Here is a 23,568-nt window from a genome sequence, read left to right as displayed (position 1 = left end):
CATGGTGGGGAATATATTTCTCTTTTTCTATTTCATTTTCATGCAATATACCTCCTCCAGTTCAATCATTCTGGGCACTCATACAGTTGCACCAACCAAGCCTCTAAAGATGCCGTGTCCAGGGTTGTGGGAGGCAGATCAAAGAGGCCCCGGAGGAACCCTGCACTCACTGCATCAGAGCGCCCGCAGGGTCCAGCCCCTGACTTTCCCATGGCTTGCTTAAGAAACTGGGTTGGCCCCCCTCCCCTATCCCTCAGCCCTTGCTGTGAAGAGATGCTGGCCCCAAAGGTCTGAAGTCTTCTGTGACACCTCAGAGAAGTTCAGAGGCTGTGGCTTTGGTAGAAGGAGGGCAGTTAGACACAGAGGGGTTGAAGAGCCTCGTCTTGGAGGGTGCCCCAACCCAAAGGTTCCGGTCCAGCTCCCAGACTCCAGCCCCCCACGCCCGCATCCACCTGCCTTTACTTCTGGTTGAAGACCACCCTGAGGGAGGGTCCGTGGGGCCCAGGAAGTTGCAGTTTCACGTGAGGCAAGGGGTGGCCGCAGGAGGGTCTAAGACCTGTATTGCACACAGACCTTGTCCTAGCTCTGCAGGGTTTGGGGGGGGTGTGCCCCCAATCCCCTCCTCATACTCACTTAGTCTCCCTGCCCTCCCCACGTGCCTTCTTTGGGGACGCTTTCCTGATCAGTCCAGAGGTGCCACTGGCCAGGACTCAGGGGCATCACTGGTTCTTCCTCTACAGCTATGCGCCCCCCTTGACATCCCTGCTCATGCTGGGTACCACCTTCTCAGTGTGACCAGATTTATCCTGGAGTAATGGTGTCTGCCCCGTCTAATCCCTCTGGGTCACCCTGCGGCAATGGGGACTCATTCCTTCCTTTGAGAGCCCTTGCCTGCCCGAAAGGCAGGAGCCTTGATGTGGTGGACTCCTCCTCCACTCCCCAAGTCCTTCCAAACACATCCACCCCGTGCACCCTCTCGGTCCTGCCCCTTCACCCCCAGTGGGACCCTCCTCCTCCCACTCCCTATGCCAGGCTGCGCTGCTGGGCTATTTGGGGCTCTGACCAGCCCTGTGGTGTAATCAGTGCCCCGGGATAATTGCCACCTGCTCTGCCGGTGTCTGGGGGGCTGTCTCGGCCACAGCAGCAGGGGGTGGACACTGGGCAGCCAGGCCTGGAGCGAGGTCAGACTGGGGCAGTCCTCCCCACCCCACTGCCCAGGTCTGCTCCTCACCACCCACAGGACCTGCAAGGATTTCCCAGGAAAGCCATGTTTCCTGGGGGCTGTGCCCTCCTGGGATGCCCTGTGGCTTCAGCTGGGAACGGGTAGCCATCCCAGCCACGGGGCAAAAGTGCAGAGGCCACTCCATCACCCACAGTCAACTCCAAGAATATCCCCCCCACATACTGCCCCCAGCGAGCACCCCTCCCCAGGCTGTAAGCTGACCCCTGGACAATGCCATGGCTGGAGAACACGCTTTGCAGCTAGGACTTCCGTGTGACCTTCGGCAAGACTTTCCTGTGATCAAGCCCTTCAAGCCTCATTGTCCTCCTTCACGGCGGAGCCTAAGGATACATGTGAGACTGAGTCCCCCATAAATGCCGGCTCCCTGCCCTCCTGCTACTTTTCCACAACCGGGACTTAAGCAACCTGCTGTTCTCATTTGACCGACACTTTGACCTTGGGGAATAGGTTCAGCCTCGGTTTCCTCATTGATGAAAAGGAGATAATCAGAGGAGCTGCCTTATCAAGTTACTGTGAAAGAGACGCTGTCTAATGCATGCCAAATGCTTAACCCAGTATCAATAAATGCCAGTGGTAGTTATTATTATGGCGAACTTCAGAGGGCAGAGAAAAGGGCTGGGCAGCACTTAGAGGCCAGTGGTAAGACACTGAGAAGAGCAAAGCCTGAAAAGACAGGCCAGGGATGATGGGACAAACCACACAGTGACCCCAGCACTCAAGCATCCCCAACTGCAGCAATGGCTCTGGGGGCTGAGAGTGAGAAAACCTGGCCTTCTTCCTCTTTTAGTCCCATTTGCTCTAAGGTGGCACATATGTACATAGCATATATATATCATATATGCTTCTTGAGATCGGTGAACACAGGACACCTGTGGATTTTTTTTGCTGAATTTTTTATTGGAGCATAGCTGATTTACCATGTTGTGCCGATCTTTGCCACACAGCAAAGTGACTCAGATATACACATATATGGGCTTCCCTTGTAGCTCAGTTGGTATAGTCTGCCTGCAGTGCAGGAGACCCGGGTTCGATCCCTGGGTTGGGAAGATCCCCTGGAGAAGGAAATGGCAACCCACTCCAGTATCCTTGCCTGGAAAAATCTCATGGACAGAGGAGCCTGGTGGGCTGTGGTCCATAGGGTCACAAGGAGTCGGAGCAACTAACACTTATACACATATATATATTCTTTTTTTTTTAATACTTTTTTCCATTATGGTTTATCACAAGATATTGAATATAGCCACCTGTGCTATATAGTAGGACCTGGTTGTTTATTCATAAATGTTTTGTTTTAAAAGAGAATCAGCAAAATCAAGATGAAGTGCTTTGATTCTGGGAGATGGAGAAGTAAATCTGTTGCCCTTTTCTTTACTGTTAGAGTTCAGTGCTAATTCATCCTGATTCTTGGAATTCTTCACACAGACATCCGTGAGCGGCCTACTAGGGCCACTCAGAGAATTGACTTCTTCCCCAGGTGGCGCAACACCGTGGGGGGAACAGGCTGCAGTGCTGGGCCCAGAGAACAGGATTTGCAGGGCCAGCCTGTCCCTGACGCAGCAGAGCGCCATCCCTCACTACTTCCCGTCTCCAACCAGGCACAGAGCTCCCATCTCTGGCACCCTGGCAAACAGGCCAGACTGGGAGAATGCCTTAGCTTTCCTGCTCCACCAGTACCACAGTGGGTGCCAAGAAGGCCACTTGGGTAGAAGGGTGAGATCAAAGTACTAGATACCTCCCCCTTGGGGATGGAGAGGAAGGGAGCATGCTGAAGAGTGGGACTTGGAAAGTGGGTACCATCACCACCTGCAGGAACTTTGCAAGCCCAGTCCGAGCCCTGAGGACCCCAGACCAAGGCAGTCCTTAGCCCCACCACAGCCGGGGCACCAGCCCCACATCACAGCCATCACAACTCCACCATGCTATCCCTCATCCTTGACAGCCAATGCTCCATCCTGGGAGCTGCATCTTCAGGGACTTCCTCTGACTTGATCTTGGTGGACCCATCTGGAGGAACAGGTCACCCAAAGCCAACATGGACTGAGGGAAACCATGGGCTCAGTACCCCTCCCACCAGTTCTCTTTCCAGTGGGCTCCTGCTGCTGTGGGGTACGCCACTGGGGGCTGCCCAGGCGTGACCTAGCACCCCTTGGACTGATGCCTGGGGCATGTGTGGTCCCAGGGGACTGTTTTCCCTCCTGGTGCGCTCTCTTGCTCTCTCTAACTCGCATCTCCTCCCTGGCTTCTGTGAGCTAATCAGGGAGCAGGAGGGGGAGGAGGGGGATGCTGCTTGCCTTCCCCGTTATCTGCAGCAATCCACGGTGACTAATGCTCCCAGTTGGTAAAAAGGCAGTGTAATCAAAACACTTTTTTTTTTAGTCCTTAAAGTTAGTCATTCTCCCAGAGTGGAGGAGAAAAAAAAAAAAAGCCCACAGCAGGCACCATGAAATGCAAGCTGAGAGACTCATGCTGCAGATGGAACTAAAGCATTGGCCGTAGCAGCTCCAGTGTGGGCCTGAGGCTCAGTCTCTCCTCCTCTGGACCCTTGGCGAGACTTCCTCCACTCCCTCCCTTGTTCTTGCTTTCCTCCATATCTGGGCTGCCTGATCCCTAAAGGTCTCCCATGCCAAGTTGGGATCTGCCCTTTCCCCTCACCCTGCCAGGTGCTGCCACCTGCTGGTCACCCCAAAGTGGAGGAAGCACATAAAAGCTCCCAGGCTGAGGCTGAGGCTGAATGTCAACTTTTTGTTAGGTGCCTGGTCACGTGCTGCCCCTCCTTTCACCCCAACGCGGCCACAGGTCAGGTTGCCCACGTTGGAATCTCCATTTCACTACTTACTGACTGTACTTCATGAGGATAATAATAACAGTACCTACCCAGTAGGGTTGTTGTGAAGATTAAATGGGTAAGGGGAGGGGGGTGCTTCCCTGGTGGCTCAATGGTAAAGAATCTGCCTGCCAATGCAGGAGACACAGGTTTGATCCCTGATTCGGGAAGATCCCATGTGTCTTGGAGCAACTAAGCCCATGCACCACAACTACCAAGTCTGTGTTCTAGAACCCAGGAACCATAACTGCTGAAGCCCGAGTTCCCTAGGGCCCAGGCTTCACAATGAAGAGTAGCCCCCACTCTCCAGAACTAGAGAAAAGCCCAAGCAACAACAAAGACCCAGCACAGTCAAAAATTAAATAAATATTTTTTTTAAAAAAAAGATTAAATGGGAACTGCTTAGAATAGTGCCTGGCATATCATGATTACTCAGTTAACTCGTAAAAATAATAACAACATAATAAAGTGGAATGTATACCATCATATTCCCCTTACTCATCTATGGCAGACATGGCTAGTCAACCAATAGGAGGAATTTCCCCACCAATAGGAAGATTCCCCAGAATCCTCAGCACAGCACTCCAGCACTCCCTAGACTTCTGTGTGGGGAAGCTGGGGGAGGGTGTATATGACAAACTCAAAGATGAGGGTTAACAGGGAGCAGCTGCTTGCCAATTACTGCGTGAAAAACTCCAAAGAGAAGTCAGGTGGCAAAGCTAGTTCTGCTGCTGCGTTGTTTGTGCTCATGCTCATTCGCAACCAACACTTTGTGACTCCATGGACTGTAGCCCACCAGGCTCCTCTGTCCGTGGGATTTTTCAGGCAAGAATACTGGAATGGGTTGCCATTTCCTCCTCCAGGGGAATCTTCCAGACCCAGAGGTCGAACCTGCGTCCCCTGCATTTGCAAGTGGATTCTTTACCACTGAGCCACCCAGGAAGCCCCTTAAGCTGCTTTCCTTCTGATAAATAGCTTTGTCCCTGCCACCTGAACCCTCATTTAACTTCTGGCTCAGGCTTCTGGGGAGAATGCAGTAGTCACCTGACTTGAAACCAGGAGCATCTATTGATACCTCTATCCAAAACTCCTCCACTCTCTGCTTCCACTTAGAAACTGAATTTGCTCATATTCTAGTCCATCCCCCACCATGAAGGGCCAGGGTCAACCTGTATCATGCTGGTTGTAGGCATGTGTGTGTGCTAAGTCACTTTTGCTGTGTCCAACTCTCTGGGACCTTATGAACTGTAGCCTGCCAGGCTCCTCTGTCCATGGGATTCTCCAGGCAAGAATACTGGAGTGGGCTGGTTATAGAAGAGCAAGACAAGCTCCCAGCCCTGGGTCTGGAGCCCCGACAGCTGAGTTTCCCCCAACAGTGGGAGGTGTTTGTCCTTCCTTGTGCTCAGTTCCTCATGGATCAATGCCACATGGATGCCATGCTCATGGAGGGAAGCTCGTGGGTTCATGGGATAGCAGGATGCCTGCCAGAGCCCAGCATCCACCTTCAGCCAAGCACGCCTCAAGCTGAGCCAATGAGCCACAGTAGGGAGATGGAGCTCTGCTCAGAGCAGACACTCTCCTTACAGACTCCTGGGAGGCCAGCACTCTTCCCAGTAAAGGTCGTTCAGGCTACATGAAAGTTTTGGTGTCAAAGGTAAGCAGTACAGCCCCAGGGGGGCCTCAGGCTGAATTCTTTCATTCCAGAAGGTACGTGTTTGGCTTCATCTCCAGACATCGATGATTCCTCAAACCTGCTCACTTCTCTGGGCTTGCCTCTCTCCCTGCTCAAGCCCCATCTCATATGCCTCTCCTATTCTTCTGTTTCCTGGGGACCTCTGGAGTCAACGGTTGACTTGGAACCTCAAATTTGGTGATGAGATCCATCCACTCATCTTCTCAAAGAGGGAATCAAGGCCCAGAAAAGAGCTGTGACTTGCCTGAGGTCATCTTGGGGTCAAAGAACCAGAGCCCAGGACTCCTCCAGATTCTTAATCTGGAATTCATCATTCTTGCCCTGCAGGATGTGGTTTCCATCCCACAGCCCTGAAACAGACTTCCCCTGGGATATGGTGGTTGGCTAGGCTAATACTTGGAAGTTCTTTAGCACTGTGGGGCAATAACCAGGGGAGACGGAGTCTGGGGAAATGAGGAAGCAGGTGGGGGAGCCATGCACAGGTGCTGAAATTCCAGGAGGCTCGTGAGCACATCGCCCTCCATCCATCTGGGGCGAAGCAGCAAGGACCGTCCCTCCATTTGTCCACTCTGCCCTCACTGGCCTGTGGTGACTTCCCTTCCTCCTCTCTGCTCTTCAAGGCTGCCCTACTGCTCACTTTGGCCTGTCTCCTGAGGAGTAACATGGTGATGGAGCCAATCTGTGTGATGTGCTTGGGGGCCCACCCTCCACTGGAAAACCTCTGTTGAGTCATATACCCTCAAGAATGGAAACAGAAAATAAAAATGAGAGACTACTCCCTGTGGATGACCTTATGAGCTCCCCTGTTCCCCCGATCAAGCCCTCCTCCCTTACCCTGGGAGGTCAGAATAAATCAAACATTTCTGGGGGGGTGTGGGTGGGAGAGAGGCTCAAGAGGGAGAAGATACATGTATACTTATTGCTGATTCACAATGATGTATGGCAGAAACCAACACAACTTAGGAGACATAAGAGACCCAGGTTTGACCCCTGAATTGTGAATATCTCTGGAGAAGGGAGTGGCAACCCACTCCAGTTCTTGCCTGGAGAATCCTGTGGACAGAGGAACCTGACAGGCTACAGTCCATCAGGTCACAGAGAGTCAGACACGATTGAAGTGACTTAGCACTTAGCACGGTTCATGTTGATGTACAGCGGAAAACAACACAATGCCGTAAAGCAATTATCCTCCAATTTAAACAAAATTAAATCTTTAAAAAATCATACATTTCCTTGCTCTAGTTCAGGGGTACCCAACCCCCATTGAGGGGCCACTAATGGACCACTTAGCACAAGGTGAGCAGCAGGGAGCAAGCAAAGCTTCATGTGCGCCTCCCCATCATGCTTAGTACCACTGGAACCATCTGCCCCACCCCACCCCCAACCAGCATCATGGAAAAACTGTCTTCCACAAAACCAGGCCCTGGTGCCAAAAAGATTGGGGACCGCTGTTCTAGTTCACAGGCTTAACTACTCTCCAAGTAGCCCCAGTAACGATGAAGCCTATATGAAGGAGGAAAATACCTAGAGGGAAAGCCCTTGGGGCCCCAGCAGTAACCTGTAGCTTCACTGCCTGCTGTTCTCTCTTCTAAGGCAGAGAGGTTCTAGGGGGTAAGGAGATCAACTTGGCCCAGGTCCCCAGGTAGCTTAGCAGGAACTAAGGCACTGAAATCTGACTTTAGAAGACCCAAGGCAAATGAGTTGCTTGCCTGAAACTCAGTTCTCTTCTCAGTCAGGGTAGGTCCCCCCTGCCTGCATCTTCACCAAGCCTCCCTTCGGTCTCACCCAGGCAGCCTGATTTGCCATCAGAATGTGGCTTACACATCGGCTTCTCCCAGAAGCCTTCACAAGGGGGGCTCCTTACAGGCTGCCACAGTGCCTTGTTCTTTCCCATTATACACTATTATTTAGTTGCCTGACTACCTCTCCCTACAGGGGCTTCCCTGGTGGTTCAGATGGTAAAGAATCTGCCTGCAAAGTGGGAAACCCAGGTTTTATCCCTGGGACAGGAAGATTCCCCTGGAGAAGGGAATGGCTATCCACTCCAGTATCCTTGCTTGGAGAATTCCATGGAGAGAGAAGCCTGGCGAACACTTGTAACTGCGTATCTGCCAGGTAAGTAGCTCTGGGAGAGCGTAAACACAGGATCTATACTGTTTTCCCATGGTTGTATTCTTGAAGTTAGTGCAATGCCTGGCACAGTGAATATTTGTTAGATGAATGAGTACAAAGAATGGGACCATTCACATCATTTGGGTTCTATAGTGGGGAGCACAGGTGGAAGACTGGGAACAACGCTTACTCTTCGTCTTCTGTTGAATAAATCCACATGACATTCCAACCTGAAAAGCACCTATTCTATTTCTATTCACAGCCCTGTGCCATCTTGAGGAGCAGAAAGATCCATTTATTTCTTTGTTCGTAACAGGTAACTATGTACCCAGTAGAAAATTTATAAGATACAAAAGACCATACAGTGAATATCAGCTTCCATCCATCACACCCCCTCCTTCATCGTCCTCCTCTCGCCCTCCCCCACCCCGACCCCCAATTAGTTACTGCTACCGTCCCTGGATGAGAAATCTCTTTACAGACTGAAGAAATAAGGCAATCGGCGGTTAAGCAACACGTGTCGTCTGTGGAAGAGAATTTTACCAAGTCAGCGTTTAAGGAACAAAACGCACCCAGGGGTCCTCTAGCCCCCGCCACAGCCTGACTCCTTTGGAGCCCCTAAGCCAACGCTTGAGGGTCGCGGGCCAGGGCAACACCTCGGAAGCAAGCGGCAGCGGAAGGGTTAACGCGCCGCGCCCCTCACCCCCACCCGTCCTCCAGATCGCCTCTTCCGGCAGAGGGGGCGGGGCTAACGTCACTTCCTGGAGACTGGTTGAATCCGGAAGCGATCTCCCAGGACTGAGTTGCCGCTGCGGACCCCGGTGGCAGGGCAAGGTTCGGGATCATGAGTTGGTGAGTGAGGACAGGCGGCGGGAACCGCTGGAGCCCCCGACCCGCAAAGCGCTTTGCCCTGCGTTCGTCCGAATTGTGTCCCTTGGTCCCTGCTGCCCGCGGACCCTTCGCCCCGGAGCAGGGCCCGACTGCCCCCGGATTTAGGGTCGTTCAAGGGGCCTTACTCCGGTGGCAGGCCTTGCTGGCAGGCTTCATCTCTCCGCAGGCCTCACCGGAAGGTGAGGCGTGGGATCCTTTTAGCGTGGCAGCTTGCGTTTGTTTCCTGACTTTGTTCCAAGGAGCTGGCCCGGTCCGTCTTCTCTCGACAGCATGAAGGGAGGGACTCTCCTGTTCCCTCCTTTTCTAGATATCCGTTGAGAAATATCTACTTCTTTCTCCCCTCGTGAGCATCTCTCCACCGCTGCCCGGTGGCCCTCATTCTGACAATCTGAGCTCCCCTCACGGACCAAAACCCCTCGCCTTCAGAAGAGTAACCTTTGCCCCACGTAGTCTTCATGAGACAAACCGTGCTGCTTTTTTGGAAGATGCCAGAATTACACACCCACCCTGTCGGTACAGGATCAGACTAGCTTTCCTCGTTTCCAGGGCCATTACCCCCTCATTGTTTTCCCAGTTAGCCTAAGTAAGTGTAAATGTTATGGGAAGGATCAGGCCGAGAGAAGAGAAGCGAGGGAGGCTCAGAGTAGAGTCACAACTAAAGGGCTGGCAGGTGCGTTGCTATGGTACTGTCTGATACTTGACTGGTGATAAACACTTGTTATTATTCAATGGTTGATTTCTTTTGTAAAACTCAGTTTGCTTGAAGGACCTTACCCTCAGGCCCAAGGGCCTACACATTCACAACTCCAGATCTCAGGGCATCCAACCAACACAATAAACACAATAGGTGTGCTGGTCTGAATGAATTGCCACCCCCCCCCCGCCCCCGCCAAAGATGTACAGGATGAATCAATCCTTTTGGAATCCAAGTTATGTTAGCATAGCGATCATCTTTGCCACTCTCTCCTCAGAGTCTAGTCTGTTTCTTTACCAGAAGTGTATGATGATAGCTAGTTATGAATGAGCAAAGATAGTAGAATATTCTAGGAAGGCTCGTGCAGGCTCACGTTTGGCCATCTGTGGGAACTAAGTTCTGGCCACAAGCTGCTGACGTCATTCAGCCTCAAGGACAGCTCTGTAGTGTAAACGGGAGCCATTTCTACCCACCTGCCTTGCTTCTTAGTGAAGACTGACAGATATAAGACAACCTGCCCCAGCACGCGGAGGACAGCCCGGGGCAAGCCCTAACGAGCCCCAGCAGGAGCTGCTCCTTTTCCCTTTACCTTTGCTCCAGGAGTCCGGTAGGAAGCTGCAGCCTTAAAAAGCTGACTTTCCCATCTTGTTATAACTCAGTGACGGGCAAAGCGGCAATCCTTCAGTTCCACTTCCCAGAGGAATTGCTTCCTTAAAGGGTCAACCAGGGTCCCCTTACTTTGTGAGATAGATGTCTTCTTACCTGCTGCATCTTGAACCTTTGGAGTTCTCATACCTAATATCCTTAAAGTGAAAAGCAGACAGTACAGGTGCTTTACATTGCTTAGACTGGCATTTACAGTTCGTAAGAGCGAATCTATCTTTTTTTCACAAATCAGGGGAGGAGCAGAGCAGAGACCACTGAAGCTAAAGGATTCTCTGGGTGATCTGAGATACATTGTTTCCAACTGTCTCACAAAAACCTTTTTTTCCTGAAAAAACTAGTAGCCTATTTCCTAAAGCCTTTCAGGCTGGAGAGAATTGAAATTGACAAGTAACTGTCCAGCCAAAGCTGAGATTTTATCCAGTAGAATTAATTTACCAGCACACACGTCTTGCCTCCTCCTTGGACTGAGGGTCACAACCAAAAGGGTGGCTTTGTCCCTCAAAGCTGAGGTTCCTTTCTCTTCCTCCTTAGAGGGCTTCTACGTCATCTCTTGCGTGGACCCTGACCCTCTCTCCCTGAGAGGGGAACAGCACCGGCGCCTGGGCACACAATCACACTCAGTTCCTGGCTCAATGGCTGGCAAGAGGACTGGGGCTGGATCCTTCTGATTCACTCCTGGAGTGGTTTTCCTGCTCCCAGAATGAATCCATCCATTCATCTGCGATTGGAATTCTCAGTGGGGGAAGAGACTAGAGTGACGTAGAGCCGTCATGGGAGGCTGATGCCCAAGGTCAAGTTCACCAAGCACATAGGATATGCCAGCCATCATCGAATAAGGCCTAGGGGCATGAAGCCCTTAGTCCCCAGAGGGCAACCATTGTTCTGGGTTAGACCAGGCTTTCAAAATGTCACAGTGAGAAATGTCCAATATTGGTGCCCTTGGCACACTGTGGACTTCGCATGAAGAGTAAGAGCCCTTTGTTCTCTGCTTCCTCAGTGCGTGCAGCCCGCCCACCGCCTGTTTGTTTAGTGGGTCCTTGCTGCCTTCCTGCACCATCCACCCATCTGCCTCTCAGCAAGGTGGCCAAGCGGTGGGCCCTGCTCTGAGGAAGGCATTTGATGTTCACATATCAGATCACAGATCTCCCTCTTGGCCCTAAGCCAAGTGCTTCTCTCTTTTCCCTCCTCCTCCCCCCGTCACTCCCTCTCTCCCTTGGTGTGTATGTGTCTTTATTATGATGTGGAGAGAGAATTAAGTAGTATGAAGGATAGTGGCCTTATTCTTACTCACCTGTCTTCCTTGGAACCGCACACCTTGACAATGATGTTAGGCTTCAGCGACAAGGAAAAAGGAGTGCAGCTGAAGGAAATCGGCCTGTACATAGAGGCTCAGGAGTTTGATTCAGAAGAAAGGAAATTAAAGCCAACACAAACAAACGTGGTAGGAGCTGGTGTGCTGAGGCCAGGCCCTGGCCCCCTCGTTCACAGCAGGCCTGCTCAAGCGCTTGGTCTTTCTGCGTCTTGTGTCCTCCAGCGGGCACTCTCAACTTTGTCACCCGATCTGTTGTGAAAAGAATGGAAACCCTACAGATTCTGATTTTTGTGTTTGTGATTCTTCTGCCTCCTTAAACATTGGTATTCCTCAGGGAACATCTTTTTTTTACCCACTGTTCTCACCTTGTACCCTCCCCACCGTCTTCAGGATAAAGGCCTAACTCGGCCATGTCTCATAAGACCCTTCTGGATCTGGCTGCCCCCTTCACTCCTGTGTCCACGGTTTTCCTGGTCTCTTGTGCCCCTGCTCCTCTCTGCCTACTGTTGCCTCTGCCCAAAATGCTTTCCTCCCCCTGACCCACCATCCTCCAGGCCAGCATCCACTCATCCTTTGAGTCAGGGCAGGCCTTCCCTGCTGGTCCAGCGGTTAAGACTCCGCCTGCCACTGCAGGGGACATGGGTTTGATCCATGGTCCGGGAAGATCCCACATGCCTCGAGGCAGCTGAGCGCATGTGCCACAGCCGCTGAGCCTGTGCAGCCTCGAGCCCGTGCTCTGCATCAGGAGAAGCCACCACCACGAGAAGCCTGCACCCCAGCTGCAGAGCAGCCCCGATGCAGCAGCAGATGCCCAGCATAGCCAAAAGTAAAAAAGAAGTCAGGGCAGGTTTCACCTCCTCTGAGGGTCTTCCCTAAATGGCCCCTGCACACCCTGCCGAGCTGAGTGGGGTACCACTCCTCTGGCCCTTATTAGCGTCTGTCCTTGAATTGCTGGCTTTTCACTCAGCCCACTAGTTGATGAGTTGTTGAAAACACTTGTCTCTCGGCCACCATAGTACCCCTAGCACTGTTCCCGGCAGGCAATTCGTAAATGTTGACTAAATGTATGAATGAGGACTATATTCCCATATACTGACTTGCCTTCACTCAGGAAAAATGTAAGATAAAAATGTGCAAAAGCTCCTTTCTGCACTGAAAAACGTCTAAGTATGCTGTCGTTAACATGAAGAAGTGGCTTCCGAGTCTACTCCGTCTCTGTTCTCTCCTTTGCCTTCTCTACCCACCCCCCACCCAAACTCCTTTATTCAGCTCCACGGTGCTTCTCATATGGTTCACCCACGCTCTCCGTGTATCATAAACATGTGCCTCGCACATGGTAAAGTCCCTGAGAGCAGGATCTGGGGCTTCTCCATCGCTGTGTACACGTAGTGTGTGGCACGTAGTGGATCCCTAGTCAGTAATTGTCAGATGCATTGGATGGAATGTAAAGCAAGGACAGTAAACTGCTGGGTCAAACGGAGACGTCCGTTCAGTGGCAAACATTTTCTCAGGGGAGGCTCTTTTCCCTCTGGCACTACCATTGCTATCTGACATTCATACAGTACTTTTAACTTTGCAAATTATGTTCCCATCCATTATCTGATAGCATCGCTGCATCTCCCCTTTGAGGTTTGCAGTTCAGGTCTGATTATCTCCCTTCAGCAACTTATCTGGATTCATTCACCTCACAGAACTGGAACTGAAGCCTGAGAATTCCCATGCTTGAACAGGAACTTTAGGAAAGGGGAAAACCATCCCCAAGTTGACTGAATCCCAGAGGAAGGTGTCTGACTTTGCTCAGCTGATTAACATGAGCAGGTTGGTGGTGAATTACAGGAAATGACCAGTCTTCACACATTAAGTGATAGAGGAAGTCCCATGTCCTGCAGGCCTTCAGGTATTCTGGGCCATCTTGATTCCTTCCTACTATGGGGCCTCCCCGCCTGGGGTAGCCTTACCACTCACTTCTGTGACTTGGGTCAGGCCAACCTCTCCCCAAGCTTTTTCCTCCTCTATAAAGAGCCATATGCTCAGTTTTGTCTGACTCTTTGTGGCCCCATGGACTGGAGACTGCCAGGCTCCTCTGTCCATGGGATTCTCCAGGCAAGAGTACTAGAACAGGTTGCTCTTTCCTCCTGCAGAGGATCTTCCAGACCCAGGGATCGATCTTTCGTCTCCTATGTCTCCTGCATTGGCAGGCAGATTCTTTACCACTAGTGCCACGTGGGAAGCCCATAAAGAGCATAGCGATGCCCATTGAGGAGCCCGTGGGATTCTGTATTCAACATTGTTTTGTGCAGATATAAACTCTACTTTCAGCCATTTGTAACAAGAGGGGAAGGGACTTCTTCCTAATTTGGGAGCAGTTTGAAAGAGTCAAGTATCTTGAGTCCCACAATTTCTTAGTCAAAGACATTTTCTTACACTGGGTTGGCCAAGAAGCTCGCTCAGGTTTTCCCATAACATCTTGTGGAAAAACCCGAGCAAACCTTTTGGCCAGCTTGATTATTCTACTCTAAGTAAATGTATTAAGATAGTTTTCATATTGGCAGTTAAGCTATTAGAGTTGTCCCAAAACCATTATTCTGGTGACTTATCTACTAAATAGAACCCAGTGTAGTTTGTTGCACATAGATAGCGCTCAATGAATCTTTGTTCATTTAACGTATATCAAGCGCTAAACATTGGGGGACATTCCGAAGGCTTTAAGAATCAATCCTTGCCTTCATCTGGTGTATGAAAAGTGCCAGGGGTTCACAGGAATGACAGCGAATCAGTAAACGTCCATGTAGCATATACCGAAAGACATCAAGCAGAGGATGTGATTGTAACTGAACGTTGACTTAGCGAGCGTTTCCTATTGCAATGGGGAACAACAGAGGGGTGGGTACAGGTTAGAAAAATGGTGTGGGAAAAGTGCACGGAGATGGAATGCTTCTGGAGTGTTGGGGGTGGGCAGTCGGGAGGCCAGCTTGGGTTTAATAAACAGTGATTCGGGTAGAAGCTTCGTGGATGAGAGCTGGCACTCTGGTTGGGGCCCTACTGTAAGCACTTTCAGTGCCATGCTGAGGAATTGAAATTAAGCCTAGGCTTTTGAAAATTGCAGGTTTTTGAGCAGGGAAGTGGCAGGGCAAAAGCAATGATTTTTGTCAGATTAATTTGGAGTGGTCTGCAGGATAATTCAGAAGCGAAAGAATGGAGATGGGGGCGGGGCAACTTGGACAGTGACTTGTGAAATTTTTTGACCACAGTTTGCAGTCAGAAATGCCTTTGATGTCAACGCACACACTTGAAATTAGTTTCACATTGGATATGTGTGATGCACTCAGATATTTTCTATTATGTTCTATTTTGGTTTTTAAAGATAGACCCACTTCATTGCTTTCATGATTGATTTTGATAGATGTTTACAGTGGAATGACATGCAATAGTGTAAATGATCGGTGCGTGATGGGTCTTCTACACAGGACCCAGAGTTTATTACAAATACTCAGACTAGAAGCTTCTACCTGTGACTTCAGCCTGGTCGAGATAGTGCTGTTTGTTTATTTGGTTCTTTGTCATGGGTTTTAATAAGAAATAGAGAAGGGGCAGCTATAAAGAACACTGGTTGGTTCTGTATAAGAATTTCTTCCATAGATTTGGAAACTGTCAACTACTTTATAGAAAAGAGAACCAGGTGGACAAAAGCCTCAGCCAAGATTTTCCATGTATTAATTATCAAAGAAGGACTCCCCTGGTGGTCCAGCGGTTAAGACTTCAGGCGCCAACGCAGGGGGTGCAGGTTCAATCCCTGGTCCAGGAGCTAAGATCCCACAAGCCTCGGGGCCAAAAAAACCAAAACATAAAACAGAAGCAGTATTGTAACAGATTCAATAAAGACTTTAAAAAATGATCCACATTTATAAAAAGGTCCACATCAGAAAAAAAAAAATCTAAAAGAAAAATAATAATCAAGGAGAGCAGAGTAAACCATCAGTGAGAAATGAAATGAGATGCTATTTCACAGCTATTGGACTGTCAAAAGATACAGTAAATTTCGTCCAGCAATCCCAGGTGTCTGAGGAAGCAGTGGGAACTACAGCCACTGCATGGGGTGGGGCAGGGAATTGATAGGACCACTGGGAGGTTTTGCAGCTCCTCACACAGTCAGAGATGTGTGAGATCAGAGATCCTCACCCAGTTAACCTTTCACACCTGGGCAGCAGGAGACCCGCAGCAGAAATGTCCACTGCTTCACTGTTTGTGTTAATAGATGTCCAGACTCTGAAGAATGGGAAATAAAACATGTTATCGTTATATGGTAAAATAAGCTGTAGACAAAATGAATGAAGTCACGTGTGTCTCAGAAACATCATGCTAGACATAAAGTTTCCAAATGGTACATTTAATATTGTACTATTTGTATAAAGTTTGTGTGTGCTAAGTCACTTTGGTCATGTCAGACTCTGCAACCCTGTGGGGAACTGCTTTTTCTCATTTTTTGTGATTATACAACTCTGCCCCATAGGGGAGCTTTTTTACACCAAACTCCTCTGTCCATGGGATTCTCCAGGCAGAGAATACTGGAGTGGGTTGCCATGCCCTCCTCCAGGGGATCTTCCCGACCCAGGGATCAAACCCACATCTCTTAGGTCTCCTTCATTGGCAGGTGGGTTCTTTACCGCTAGTGCCACCTGGCAAGCCCAGCACGTATTTGTATAAAGTTTAGACCTGTGAAACAGTATTGTGTTGTGCTTATGGATTCAAATTTATGAAGTGAAAATATACCCTGAATTCAGGGTAGTGGTTATGTCGAGGATAGTGGGGTGGGGAGAAGGAAGTGGGATCAGGTTGGAAAACCCCAGGAGCTTCAGCAGTATCTGTGCTGCTGTGTAGATTGAAGGATCAGACCTGAAGCTAGCGTGGCTCAGTGTTCGTGTGGTCGTTCACAGTGTCGTCCATACAGGTGGATGTCCATCCCAGCCTTCCTCTGACTTCTCGGACCAGACCTTCAACAGAGAGGAGGAAATAACAGAGTAAAAGCGCTTTTAAGATTCCTGGTTGGTGAAGGACAGAAGTGAGAATGAGATCAGAGCTAGTGCCTCAGCTCGTCTGGTGCTTCTCGGAGTCTCTGCATCTCAGCCTCCGTGAACCCATCAGAGCGGAGGTCAGGCCAAAGAAGACTTCTCTCTGGCTTGTCCAGTAAGCAGGACAAACATTGCACCTCCAAGTGCCTTTTGGTCCCCTTTTATAAAATGGGAAAACCATTTTTTTTAAATGTCTGTCAAATATTAGGAGTTTCTGAAAGAAAGGACAAAAGAAAAAGTCCAAGCCACCTCCCTGAATCGCCTTCCTTACTCTTTTGATCTTTGGATGTTCCAAAAACCTCCAGGCTTCTGTCACAAATCCTTTTACTGCTCAGGAGGAAGTCACCACTCAATTGTAAGCAAATATATATCTACTTGATCCTGGTAGTGGCGATTATGTCATGGGACTGCTGCATGCTCCCCAAACAGAAAACAACCATTTTGAGTCTCCTGGCCATACTTAACCTCTGTGTAACTCTGTGCAAGTCCCCCATCTAGGCCTCAGTTTGATTAGCATTGTCAGGATACGACCACCCTCATCTTTATGACAGATACAGTCTGCTTATTATAGGTTGGGAACTGTTGTAAAGAGTAAACTCATATAGCTTTCACAGCCACCCTATACAGTAGCTATATTATGATCCTGTTTTATAGACAGGGAAACTGAGACACAGGAAAACTAAGTCACTTGTCACGTCTCACAGCTGGCAGTTGGCAAAGCCAGGTCTTGACCCCAGGCAGCCTGGGTCCAGAGTCCATCCCCTCACACAGCACGCCATCTCTTGAGTCAAATACGGGAGGGCAGCACTTTGAATGAACTGACGCAGCGGAAGCAGTGAGCACAGAGACTGGCAATAGTAGGTGCTCAGTAAATGGCCTCTTTATTGGATGAACTCACTCCACACTCTGTGATTCATTCTGCCTTTCCTTTCAGAGGTCAGCCCGGGGAGCGTGGGGAAGGAGGGATCACAGCTGAGCTGGGTGATCGTGCTGGCCCAAGTACTGAATCGGCCAAGTCACAGAGTCATGCCTTTTATTTTTAAACACACACACACCTCCTCGGTGTGGTGGCAAGTGAGGGTGGTGTCCTCTGCGCTCTGGTTTGGGATTCGGTTAATTTAGGGGACGGGCTGAGGTGGGGCTGGAGAGGCTGTGGTCGTAGGCACTGGAAATTGGTCGTTCATAGCTCAGGCCATTTGTCTTTCTGATGGGGTCTCTCGCGTCCTTGCTCCGGCTGAACTTTCCTTGGCCCCGGGCATCGTGGCCAGCTGGCCCTTCAGAGAAGATGGCATCCCTCTAGCAGCTGCTCCTCCGGAGCCAGCTGACTCCCTGTAAGCCCTGCCCTGGCCCCAGCCTGCTGTTTCCTCTCTCATGGTCAAGGTGGTGGTAGCCTTGGTGGGGGCCTCAGACCAGAGCCAGCAGCGACCCGAGAATAGAGTGACAGAAGGCTGGGGGAGGAGGGGCTCGTCCTTGCAGCCTGCAGAAGCTGCTGCAGTTCGCCCACCTTCCTGCTCTTGCCGAGACGGTGACTCAGGCCCAGACCACTCCCTGGGGAGCCAGGATTTCAGCCACTATCAACTGTGCCTCCTACTCTCTGCTCAGCCCTCCCTCCCCCCACCACCCCGAACTCTGATCTTTGCTCAGCTGGAGATATCTGGAAGATGGCGGGGTGGGGGTAGACTGAATCATTCCAGGGTTCTCGCCACCCCCAGCTGGGGCCTAGGCCCATTCAGGCTCCATAGAAACAAATCCAGGAGGCCCAGTGAAGGCCAGGGAGGAGGTCGTAGGTTTTAGCTTCTTTCAGCTCTTCTTGGTGATGAACTGAAGGACTCTCCAAAGAAGGCAGGGCTTGAGAGATGTGCTGGGGTGACCAGGGGGATCCCCACCCAGCTGCCATCTGGGGCTGCCTCTCCGTCTCTGCCTCTGCCATGGAGGGGGTGGGGAAACAAAAGATTGAGAAACCCAACAAATTGAAAAGGCACAAGAGCCGGTTTTGTAAATAGACATTACACAAGAGCAGGAGTTTTTTGGGAAAGGTTTTACTGAGACAGACAGAATTAGCCAACTGGCATCCTGCTGCTAATAGAGATATTTACTGTTTGAAAAAGTATATTTGTAGCTTTGGAGAACATCCTGTTGACTTTTCTTTATTGTGAAAGAAAATAGAACCCTTTCCCCCCTCTTCCCCTTTCCCTCTGTACACAGAGAACTTTTTTTTTTTTTTCTTTTCTGAGGTGGGGCTGGTTGGGGGTTGGAAAAGGGCAGGGCTGAGAGAAATGTTTTCTCCATTTTGTCCCCGAGACCAAAATATTCCTTCCCCTGCCCTCTGGTGCTCATATTTATGGAATGGCAAGGAGAACCAAGTAAGGAAGCCCACTCCCTGGGTCAGGAGCTCACAGGCTTTCTGATAGCTTCCAGAGCTTAGAGGTTCTCCGGGGAGCGAGCCCCGTCCCCTCTCTGGACCTCTGCTGACCACCCCCCACCCCCCGATTCCAAGGGGAGAGCTGTGAAGACAAGGAGGAGGAGGACAGAAGTCTGGAAGCCCAGTGAGCCCCTCGTCCCAGAGCCCCAGCTATGCCAGGGAGGCCGTGCTCTCAAGAGATGCTGCCTTGCTGTCACTCTTGCTGCCGCTTCTGAGGATCTCTGTGGGGCCTTGAACCGCAGGATGAAACCCAGAGGTCGGGGAGATGAAGGGGCCGAAGAAGACTTAAGGTTACTTTGCTCTCTTGCCACCCTTTACCACTTCAGCGGCAGAGAATCTGATCCCTCCGTCAGACCACCTGCCCAAGTCCTCTGGCTCTTTCTCTGGCAGAGCAGAGCACATTTGCCCTTTGGCAGCCTGAAGAAACCCAGGAGGCTCTTCTCCTTTCACGTTTCCTCTCAGTCTCTTGAAAATGTGTTCCCTTGACCCATACGCTGCTAACTTGGCCAGGCTTTGCTGCCAGTGCCAAAGGCCAGCTCTGTTCTCTCGGTCTCCACTGAATGTACTTTGCCTTGACCCTGGCTGGTGCCTGTGACTGGTGATGCCTTTTTAGGTTTTTATTATAACTAGATAAGGACTGGGAGACCAAGGAAAATGATACTACCTTTCTTTGTTCTGTATATAGCCTGATCTAAGAGTAGCTTTTTTCAGGAGCCCTAAATTAGACTGTGGTATTTGATAGGGCCCTCAGGGCAATGGTCTCATTTTACTCATTCATTTAATCATTCATTCCCTGCTTACTATGTGCATGAAACTAGACTATAAGCTCCATGAAATCATAGAATGAGTCTGCCTTGTTCATCCTGAGATCCCTAATCCTCACGTAGTACTAGGCATGAAGGATGCCCTTAATACATAGTCACCGGCTGTTCATTCAGTAAAAGGTTGAAAATAGCATTGTGCCTAGTACAGCACTTGCAGGAGATGCACGAAGCCTAACCCTGAGCCCCTGCCCTGGAGGTGCTTGTGCGCTGTGATGAGAAAACAAGATGTGTGCACATCGGCGTTAGTTGACCTGCACTTTTTACCAAGTAGAGCTTCCTCCGGTAATGAAAGGATGGCTCATTCTTGGGACATGCATTCACACAGTTCCTCACAGCACGTCATAGGCGAACCAACTGGTCAGTTAATGCATGCTGAAAAAGCACTGATACAATTCAAAAGTCCAGTCTTTATATCTTTCAGTAAACTGGAAACAGAAAAATATTTCCTTACTGTTGTTGGGTTGGCCAAAATGTTCTCTGAGGCTTTTCTACTATCATACAGAAAAAACTTAAATGAACTTTTTGGCCAACCCAATGGGAGGCTTCTTGGCTGAAACCAGGAGCCACCTTCTTGTTCTGTAGCAGAAGATTAAGCTCAGAGATTCTTACTAAAGTCAGAAGCACTTTTCTACAATTTCTAGCCAATGCCATAATACAAGACAATAAATAGATATTAAATATTGGGGAAGAAGAGGAAAATCTTACAGTTATTTTAAAATATGACTATTTGGAAAACCTAGTTAGTTCTTTTCTTCTTGCCAGCCAAATTTCTTGGGCTTTTAAGACCAGGTTAAACATATAGGTGTGGTGACTGGTTATGGGGTAAATATTTAACACCCCATAGCTTTCCTGTGTACCAGGAAGATGAAAAAGAGAATCCATTCATAGCATAACCAAAATATAAAATTCCATGGAATGCACTTAAGACATGTAGGGCAAAAAATTTCACCTTTAAGTGTTACTTTGGGATGTTAATATTTAACAAAATAAATGTAGCGGACCTATATGAAAAAAACTCTTAAGGCCCAAAGAAATGATAAAAAGACTTGAACGACTGGAAACAAATGTTTTGGCCCTAAACGAGCAAATCTAATATTTATAAAGATATAAGTTCTTCATAAGTTAATTTATAAATATAATGTATTTTCACTTCATGGCAAATAGATGGGGAAACAGTGGAAACAGTGACAGACTTTATTTTTGGGGGCTCCAAAATCACTGCAGATGGTGACTGTAGCGATGAAATTAAAAGATGCTTGCTCCTTGGAAGAAAAGTTATGACCAACCTAGACAGCATATTAAAAAGCAGAGACATTGCTCTGCCAACGATGGTCCATCTAGTCAAAGCTATGGTTTTTCTAGTAGTCATGTATGGATGGCTATGAAAGCTGGACTGTAAAGAAAGCTGAGTGCTGAAGCATCAATGCTTTTGAACTGTGATGTTGGAGAAGACTTGAGAATCCCTTGGACTGCAAGGGGATCCAACCAGTCCATCCTAAAGGATATCAGTCCTGGGTGTTCATTGGAAGGACCGATGCCTAAGCTGAAACTCCAATACTTTGGCCACCTGATGTGAAAAACTGACTCATTTGAAAAGACCCTGATGCTAGGAAAGTTTGAAGGCAGAAGGAGAAGGGGACGACAGAGGATGAGATAGTTGGATAGCATCACTGACTCAATGGACTTGAGTTTGAGTAAACTCTGGGAGTTGGTGATGGGTAAGGAGGCCTGGGGTCGCAAAGAGTTGGACATGACTGAGCGACTGAACTGAACTGAATGTATTTTCAGTAATAAATACCCTGATTTAGAAGGGAGGATACAGCACATGATTTTGAATTTCATGTTAAATCTGAAAACAAAGTAGCCAAGAAATTACCTTAAAAAGAAATGTAATGAGAAGGATCTACTTACTAGATATTGAGTTGTTATAAACCTAAATAATTAAACCTGTGTTGTTCGAAAGATAGTGAACCTACTTAGGATATAGAGTGGAAATGTTTAACACTAATAAAATGATTTTTCAAAGATAAATTAATTTTTTTTTTTTGTGGGGAGAGACTTCCCTGGTGGTCCAGTGGTTAAGACTTTGCCTTCCAATGCAGGGGATTCAGGTTCGATCCCTGGTTGGGGAGCTGTTATTCCACATGCCTCATGGCCAACTTACAAAAACAATATTGTAATAAATTCAATAAAGACTTTAAAAATGGTCGTTTAAAACAAAAATCTTTTAAAAAAAATTTTTAAAGATTATTTTTTTTAATCATGTTAAAGCAACTGGCTAACCATACACTCAAACTCTACGTGGAGTGAAGATTTAAATATGAAAAACAAACCACTAAAATTCATTTGGAAATGCAAGGGACACAGAATAGCCAAAACAGTCTTAGCAAAGAAGTACAAAGTTGGAGGACTTCCTCTTCCCAATCTCAAAACTTACTACAAAGCAACAGTAATTAAGACAGTGTAGTACTAGCATTAAGGTAGATATGCAAATCAATGGAACACAATTGAGTCCAGAAATAAACCTTTACACTGATGGTCTGTTGATTTTTAACAAGGATGCCAGGACAGTTCAACGGAAAAGGAAAGTCTTTTCAACCAACATTGCTGGGATAACTGGATGGCCCCATGCAAAACAATGAAATAGGACCCTTACCTACACTATGTACTGAAGTTAGAAAGGATCTAAGAACTGAAACTAGAACACTCTAAGTAAAGAAAACGTAAATATGAATCTTCATGTCCTTGGATTTGGCAAAGAATTCTTAGATACAAAAAACAAAACCACAAATAACAAAAGAAAATATAGATTCGGCTATTTTAAAATCTAAAACTTTAATTCTTCAAAGGACACCATGAAGAAAGTGGAAAAAACAAATCACAAATGACAGAAAATATTTGCAAAACATATATCTGATTAGGGACTTGTACCCACAACTCTTACAACTCAACAGTTGTAAGAACTCTTACAACTCAACAGTTAAAAGAACTCAACAGTTAAAAGAACTCAACAGTTAAAAGTTAACATCAGGTTTTTAAATGGGCTAACAATTTGAATGGATGTTTCTTCAGAGAAGACACACAAATGACTAATAAACACCAAAAAAGAGGCTCAACATCATACTCATACATGTGAAAACATGGCTAATCCTTGAAAACATTTTGCTCAGTGAAAGAAGCTAACACAAAAGGCCACATGTTATATGATTCTATTTATGTGAAATATCCAGAATAAGCAAATCCTTAGAGACTGAAAGTGTCTTTCTGCTACACTACAAAATGGCTCAGTTCAATCGCTCAGTCTTGTCCGACTCTTTGTGACCCCATGAACCGCAGCACGCCAGGCCTCCCTGTCCATCAGCAGTTCCCGGAGTCCACCCAAATCCATGTCCGTTGAGTTGGTGATGACATCCAACCATCTCATCCTGTCGTCCCCTTCTCCTCCTGCCCTCAATCTTTCCCAGCATCAGGGTCTTTTCAAATGAGTCAGCCCTTCGCATGAGGTGGCCAAAGTATTGAAGTCTCAGCTTCAGCATCAGTCCTTCCAATGAACACCCAGGACTGATCTCCTTTAGGATGGACTGGTTGGATCTCTGCACAGTGCAAGGGACTCGCAAAAGTCTTCTCCAACACCACAGTTCAAAAGCATCAATTCTTCAGCACTCAGCTTTCTTTATAGTCCAACTCTCACATCCATACATGACCACTGGAAAAACCATAGCCTTGACTAGATGGACCATCATTGGCAGAGTAATGTCTCTGCTTTTTAATATGCTGTCTAGGTTGGTCATAACTTTCCTTCCAAGGAATAAGCCATG

General features: G+C 48.4%; 1 protein-coding gene across 1 annotated transcript in view; it reads left to right on the top strand.

The window, feature by feature from the left end:
- The first annotated feature begins 8,619 nt into the window (after window positions 1-8,619).
- Window positions 8,620-23,568, top strand: part of BIN3 (bridging integrator 3) — a 50,091-nt gene continuing 35,142 nt past the window's right edge. The window contains exon 1 of the mRNA XM_065901532.1: window positions 8,620-8,724. Coding sequence (XP_065757604.1) covers window positions 8,717-8,724 — 8 coding nt within the window. The 5' untranslated portion in view covers window positions 8,620-8,716. The remainder of the gene's footprint in view (window positions 8,725-23,568) is intronic.

This window comes from Muntiacus reevesi, chromosome 10 (assembly GCF_963930625.1).
Source record: "Muntiacus reevesi chromosome 10, mMunRee1.1, whole genome shotgun sequence".
Taxonomy (NCBI): Eukaryota; Metazoa; Chordata; class Mammalia; order Artiodactyla; family Cervidae; genus Muntiacus; species Muntiacus reevesi.
Note: the sequence above shows the minus strand (reverse complement) of the source record. Positions and strands in the feature narration are given on the sequence as shown.